Source organism: Cibotium barometz, chromosome 44, assembly GCF_041138505.1.
Source record: "Cibotium barometz isolate CiBa-2024 chromosome 44, ASM4113850v1, whole genome shotgun sequence".
NCBI classification, from domain to species: Eukaryota; Viridiplantae; Streptophyta; class Polypodiopsida; order Cyatheales; family Cibotiaceae; genus Cibotium; species Cibotium barometz.
Window position 1 is genome coordinate 26,220,695 of NC_141089.1, and position 7,985 is coordinate 26,228,679.

General features: G+C 42.7%; 1 protein-coding gene across 1 annotated transcript; it reads left to right on the top strand.

Moving 5' to 3' along the window:
* The first annotated feature begins 6,346 nt into the window (after window positions 1-6,346).
* LOC147613127 (uncharacterized) lies at window positions 6,347-7,312 on the top strand. The gene is made up of 2 exons (XM_086782758.1): window positions 6,347-6,971; window positions 7,087-7,312. The coding sequence occupies exons 1-2, from the start codon at window positions 6,394-6,396 to the stop codon at window positions 7,310-7,312; spliced, it is 804 nt and encodes a 267-aa protein (XP_086638884.1). The 5' UTR covers window positions 6,347-6,393.
* Window positions 7,313-7,985: the final 673 nt, after the last annotated feature.

Sequence of the window (7,985 nt, forward strand, 5' to 3'; positions counted from 1 at the left end):
TCGAGGGCTCTGTGTCTCTCATATCTCATACACCCACTCACACCAAAGGTGTGTTGGAGGGATGAGAGAGCCCCAAGGGTATTTGACCCTTTATATAAAGATGTTGAACACCACTTTATGTGTCCAACTCTTCCCAATCTTCATTTGAAGTGCTTCTTCCATCTACGTGATGGATAAACTAATCACATTAGACCAAAACTATGATGGTAAGAGATTTCTCATCCTTACTAACCCATAATGCTTCTCCCTTCATGGTGCTAGGATTTCTTTCCTTCCCATTGTAAATGATGTTAGAAGTGGTGCACCACTCAGGAACCACGACCAATCTGAGGTCGAGGGCTCTCTCTCTCTCATATCTCGTACACCCACTCACACCAAAGGATGTTAGAAGTGGTGCGCCACTCAGGAACCACGACCAATCTGAGGTCGAGGGCTCTGTGTCTCTCATATCTCGTACACCCACTCACACCAAAGGTGTGTTGGAGGGATGAGAGAGCCCCAAGGGTATTTGACCCTTTATATAAAGATGTTGAACACCATTTTATCCATAATATGGGACTAAATGCTTCCACGTGTAAGTTGAGGAGGAGGAGCTTCATTGTAACACCCTCGTGAAGTTGCAACATGCACCAACCACCTTTTAGAGATCACCATGCATAGGCAATAAACCGATTACTTTAGACCAAAGCTATAATGGCAAGATATTTCTCATCCTTACAAACTTCATAATTCTTCTCCCTTTGTGGTTTTAGGATTTATTTCCTTCCCATTGGAAATGATGTTAGAAGTGGAACACCACTCACAAATAACTGCGACCAACCTGAGGTCGAGGGCTCTCTCTTCCTCATATCCCATACACCCACTCACACCAGCAGTGTGTTGGAGGGATGAGAGAGCCCCAAGGGTATTTGACCCTTTATAAAAAGGTGTGAAACACCACTTTATGCATACATGATTAAATGCTACCACGTGTAAGTCGAGGAGGAGAGGATTCATTCCAACACCCCCATAAAGTGGAAGCATGCACCAACCACCTCCTAGAGATCACCATGTATATGCAAGCACCTAGCCACCCATCCAAGAGGTGGCACCCTCCCATTGATAGAGGTGGAGTATAGTTTTTTACATGGACTTGACCTACCATCGATATAAAAGAGGTCGTCCAATCCAATCAACCGCAAGCAACACCACCGCCTGACCTTGAGCAACAATGGGCACAAGGTTGTTATACCATGTTAGAAGTGGAGCACAACCTACAAACAACTAGGTCCAACCTCAGGTCGGGGTCTTTCTCTCCCTCATATAACATGCACCCAGTCACACCAAAGGTGTGTTGGAGGGATGAGAGAGCGACAAGGGTATTTTACCCTTTATACAAAGGTGTGTTGGAGTGATGAGAGAGTCCTAATGGTATTTTACCCCTACTCGGTCCAACATCCATGTTAGAAGTGGAGCACAACCTACAAACAACTAGGTCCAACCTTAGGTCTCGGGGTCTTTCTCTCCCTCGTATACCATGCACCCAGTCACACCAAAGGTGTGTTGGAGGGATGAGAGAGCGACAAGGGTATTTTACCCTGTATACAAAGGTGTGTTGGATTGATGAGAGAGTCCTAATGGTATTTTACCCCTACTCGGTCCAACATCCATGTTAGAAGTGGAGTTAAACCTACAAACAACTAGGTCCAACCTCAGGTCGGGGGCTTTCTCTCCCTCGTATCACATGCACCCAGTCACACGAAAGGTGTGCTGGAGGGATGAGAGAGCGACAAGGGTATTTTACCCTTTATACAAAGGTGTGTTGGAGTGATGAGAGAGTCCCAATGGTATTTTACCCCAACTCGGTCCAACCTCTGGTTGGGGGCTTTCTCTCCCTCGAATCCCATGCAGCCAGTCACACCAAAGGTGTGTTGGAGGGATGAGAGAGCCAAGGGTATTTTACCCTCTATATGAAGGTGTGCAACACTACTTTATGCGTATGGGATTAAGCTATTCCATGTGTAAATTGAAGAGGAGGAGCTTCATTCCAACACCCCCCCTGAAGCATAACTCCTATTGCAACACTGGCACTAACCACCTCCTACATATCACCATGCATAGGCAGGCACTTAACCACCCATCCAACAGGTGGCACCCTCCAATCAATAGAGGCAAAGGGGAGCTTTTTACATGGCCTCGCCCTACCATCCATATAAGGGAGGTTCGTCCGATCCAACACTACCTAGACTACAAGCAGCACCACTGCCCAGACCCTCAGCACAGTGAGCACAAGGCTCTCATATCATGTGAGAAGTAGAGCACCACCCACAAACAATTACAGTGAAACTGAGGTCGGGGGATGTCTCTCCCTTGTATCCCATGCACCCACTCACACCAAAGGTGTGTTGGAGAGGTATGAGAGAGCCCCAAGGGTATTTAAACCTTTATAGGAAGGTGTGCAACACCACTTTATGCATATGGGATTAAGCATTGTCGTGTGTTAGTCGAGCAGGAGGGGCTTCATTCCAACAAATGATCCACAATCCCTTTCTCATTAATGTAATTTTAATATTATTTTGCCATGTATGAAAGTCTGTTCCTTCAAATTTATCTATCTTGGTGGCCATTAAGGAAAGTCTTACCTTAGATAGCCAATGTCTACTCCCTTTATACAAGAAAATAAATGATTAAAAAAAAGATTGAGTCGAAATGCTTTAAGTAATGATCCCTCCCAGAATTATATATGCATGAGAATAAGTATGGAAAAATTTCTAAAAATGTGGAACAAAATCTAATGCTGAGAGCTGATACACAGAGAACTAATTCAGATAGCTAAGTCTGATACACAGAAAACTAATTCTGATAGCTAAGTCTGATAGCTGACTCAGATAGTTGTTTCAGACAGCTGAGTCTGCGAGTTGACTTAGACAGCTGACTCAGAGAACTACTTCAGCTAGCTGATGTAGATAGTTGACTACTGAGAATTGATTTAGTTAGCTGATGTAGACAGATTATTCAACATTCTAATTTTGTCAATTGATTTAGTAAACTTGGCCAAAAAAGTAAACCGGCCAAGAACGTGAGCAAAAATTGTGACAAGTGGCAACTGCTGTCTGTAGGTAGAGCAAGTCATTTGTAGTCATCAATAGGTTATTGGCACTCAATAGAGTAGGTCATTGACTATCAGTAGAGCAGCAATAGGGCATTAGATGTCAGCACAACAAGTCGTCATACTGTTAGTAGCAGGTCATCCGACATTAGCATTGAATGTCAGCAGGTACATGGAATGGTACACGTGAAGAAGCTGGTAAAACATACAACTTCTAGCAGTGCACCGATCACAAAAGTGGCATGCGAAAGCTAATGTAGACAAACAAAGGTGCACGTGAAGTTGATGTAAACAGATGGAGTTGCACATGGAGCAGATGTAGATAGATAGAGTAGCTCGTGGAGCGGCGATGTAGATAGGAGAATTCCACAAGATGAAGTAGCTAGATTAGTCATCTTTCTCTGGAGAAGAGATGAAGTAGCTGGATTAGTCATCTCTGGAGAAGAGATGGATCCCACCAACTAGGAGCTTTGTGTGGCTTTAGTACATCAATTGTGTGGCTTCAGTATAGTTGATGTAGCTGATGAAGAAAATGGCATGAAGTGTTGCACATCAGTAAATGCAGATGACTAGGTGAGAGAAGTAGACGAGAGCAACAACAAACTAGCCTCTCATACCAAATGTTGGCATTCATGGTGGCTCATAATGATCAATGAAGAACATGGTTAAGTATAATGATCAGAGATTAATGTTAAGTAAAATTAGATTAGCTTAATCACATGAGATAACATAATGACAAGGTAATGATGGACAATGAGAGCATTTCTCTTGCATTAGTGTGCCTCTTTAAATATGCAAGTACAAAAGTGATTACAATGAGCTAATCAAGATTAGCCACTAATCATATCCACAAATCTCTCCCTGCTTCTCTCCCATAGGTCCCTCCTTGAGTCTCTCTGCACTCCACAATTCTCTCTCCCATGATTCTAGCTTTCTTGTACAAGGTGGGATATTTGGCAACAACGAGTTTGACCACTTGTTGCAAAAGTAGAGATTCTCTAGTAAATGACATTCAACTGAGCTAGTGAATATAAGTGACCTTTGATCAAGTCTACACCATATGCCCCATTTTCCCCTAAGGCTTAATACATGAGTATTTCAGTGCATATTTCAACAGGGGAGGCCCATCACCATCGGGGATACTGAAATAAATGCTGGTTCTCTAACACCCAACCATCTCCTCATGTGTCTTGTAAGCCTAGAGCACCTGATAGAGACACTTCTCTACTCTAGAAATCTTTTTTGATAGTTTTGCCTCACCAAGCAGTGTGCACCTCTTCTTCACTATGATTGACAAAGGTTAGGTCTTTGTTCTCTGACGCTTTGGGATCAATATCCCTCCCACCCTGTGAGTAGGATCTAAACTAGGAATGAGGGGGGGATCTAAGATTAAAGGTAAAGACAAGATCTAGCGAGGTGTCCCATCTTTCTCGGTAGATGAAACATTGGAATGAGAGGCTAGAGTTCTCAACTCTTTACAAAATAGGGTCCCCCAGAGGCATGAAAGCGATATGGCATGAGCTAGTAACTCCGAAGAGGCTATGTAGATACGAAGGGATGGAATCCTAGCCATCTCATCAAGAATGGTGAGGGGGATTCCATCATGCTCTTGATAGCACCACATATCATGGGGTGGAGAGGAAGAGCTTGGAACCTAGAAAGCAAATTGTCATTGGAAAGCCTGAGACATGACAAAGGGTTGGACATTAGGTCAAAGCCATTGTGCCACATCATTGTCGCAAAGAGGGCCTAGGCTGTTGTACTTAGTGCGAATGAGGCTCAATTGCATGACTCTATCCAAAACTGTAGGAAAATCAAACTCAACTTGGTAGTAGGCCACACCCCAAGGAATGGATATCTGTTATCTTTCTAGGCTTGCTTATAAAATAGCTCCCGGAGATATCCACGCACTGAGCGGCTAACCACAATCTTGCATACCAAGGTGAAGGCCTCCCAAGATGTGATTGTTGAAGAAGCAAGGAGCTAGAGGTTTTCTTCTAAAAAAGAAAGGTAAGGGAAAGGGATGGAAGATTGTTGCAAGTCCCCATTGTCATTGCCTACTCCGTAAAGAATACAATCTAAGGGCTTCTATTGTAATGCTCAATGTTCAGGTGCTCACATTAAGGCTTTGTGTCTACTTCATGTGTGACATTGAAAAAAGTATAGTATATCATTAATTTTTAAAACATCCATATGTCTTTGAATGGTCTATATACATATATCTTTCAATGGTTTATATCCTATATCTACTTCTTATCAAATGATCTAACCAACTATCTAACAAGTGTTCAGAGGGAAAGGAAATTGAGATGATTGAATAAATACAAATACAGTGTGAATTGCCCAAAATGTAAGCCTATTTTTTAGACTTTCCTCCTTGAGGAGATATAAAGAGGAAATGTGTATGTGTCCTAAAAATAAGTTTCTAGAATGTTGCATATAAGGGTCTTTACGCATCTACGTATCATGGAGCTGGATTTTCAAGCATAATTCTTGTGGTGGACGAGAAGATGAATGAGGTAAAGTGTCGAGATAAAGAGGAAATGTGTATGTATCCTGAATGCTTCCTCTAAGTGTCTTTACACATATGCGCATGATGGAACTAGATTTTCAAGCGTAATTCTCATGGGTGGGGAGAGGCACAAATTGGGAAACCACTGTCAATTTCTCAAAAATAGTAGGATCACTTGCACTTTTCAGAGAATGTGGATGATCCAACCTTGATGTGTAAAATATCACACACCGTGGAACCGGATTTTAAGGTGTAATTCTTGTGAGTGGGGAGGTGGATGAGGGATCCTGCTCAAGCGGGCATGATGTTTTGCGCTTTTGATCACTTTTTTAGGTTTCAGCCTTGATGTGTAAAGGCCCTAATTATTGTGCATTTGCACTAACACTAGTAGTCATGGGCCATGTATGGTGCCTTGACATTCCAAATTATTGTGCATTTGCACACTTGTATGACACTAGTATTGACATAACATGTCACATGTGATGCGTGGGTCAAAAAGAGAATGATGTCGGTACATAATTATATTTGATTTTATCATTGTAAATTGTATGACTTCAAAGTTTAAACACACATGTTGGGAAAACGTGACTATTTGAAAGACAAAGCGCACATGACACCACGTAGTAGTGCGCTGTGTTTGGATATGGGTGGGGTGGGGAGTCGGATAGCATGTAAGGACGAGTCCAAGCATCCTGCATAAAATCCTCTCCTTCGTATCTCTTCCAGGCATACTGATCGAGCATATCTAGTCTCTATAACTAAGAATCTCTTGCGGAGCCTGCCATTGCAGAGGATGGTTCGCTGTTGGGAAAAATACATTTCCAAGGTCCATAATGCGGTGCCGTTGGACCCTTGGGCTAGCGATGTGCGGTTGCTTGATGTTTTGATTGAGAGGAGGAGCAGCTGGCTAACTTGGCGCCGCTCCAAGGCGACGATGGCAAGGGTAGGCTCCATGCTCAGTGTGGGCGTGAAGAATGCCGCCAAAGGTTGGAAGGAGAACGTGGAAGAGCCCATAACGGCGGGCTTGGACATGATGGAGAGTGAACAACGTTCCACAACGAAGGCCGACATTGCTCCATCAAGTGGTGAACTAGCGGCCATGAACTTGTTCAGGGTGGAGAGCATGGCCGATATCCAAGCTTCCATTAAGTCCTCGACTTCGTTGCTGGCCTCCATAACCGCAGGAGGAGCAAGCGAGGCACAGTTTGACATGCAGGGCTCTAAGACAGTCAACCTCACCGTAACTGGCGTGACGTCCCGCCGTGTTATTCTGGACACTCTAACGACGATGGTGAGCAAGCATACCTCGATGGAGGAGCCTTATTGGAGGCCCGATACATCACAGCCTCATCTCAAATGGTCTTCTAAAAGGTATAGCCCTTTAAAATTTTAAGGTACCCGAGTTTCTAAAGTATTGATCAAGGATTGATTTGCTGCATCGTCGTTGCCATCTAACTTCATTAGCTTCTATTTGTTGATAACAAAGGGGCCAAGTTCTGTGGGTCATTACCGAGATCATCTATGCAAACAAGATCAAAATCAAAGCTGTGAACACAGGAAAGGGAAGGAGCAAAGGGAAAATTATAGCAACAACACTAGTGCCCAAGGCTGGAGAGGTAGGTACATCCACAGAACCCTCTTTCCCCTTTGCATTCAGGATGACGAAGCTGGAATATGACGGGATAGGAACACTTGAAGCAAACCCTTCTTGAGAAGAAGGAGCACCTTGAGCAACAACGCATGCCGCCATTACTTTTCGTGCGAATAAACCAAAAAATATGCCATGCCATTAATTAATTCTAGAGAGTTTGTTCTTGTCTTTAATACCTTGCTCTATGAAAACATAATTATAATGTAGTATTCCGTATTGCAAGGGCTTGTACACGACATACAAGATTAAAGAGCAAGACTTAATAAAAGAGCACATATCTTAAAAATTTGACTTAATAAAAGAGCACATATCTTAAAAATTGAGCATCCTTTATGAATGTTAAAATTAAGATCTTCACAGTAAGCTTTTGTGGTGATGGATTTCTAGAGAAGAGGATCATACACCATGTTCTATGGAAGGCATTACATGTAAGATACACATAAGGTTCTGGTTGACATAATTGGAAAACCATTCACATTTATATATGCAAGAGTAACCAATCCTTGAAGATAGATATGGAAACAAGGAAGACTCAACCAATATGCGAGATGCAAAGACTCGTTCATAATTGGGAAACCAATCACATTTATATATGCAAGGGGGTAACCATCCTTAAAGATATATTTGAAAACAAGGAAGTCTCACAACATGCCTATTTTAGTCCCATTCTCTTGCTCCAAAATTCCACTCGATGAAGCAACAAAATGGCCAAAAAAGTGATGGAATCCACCCAC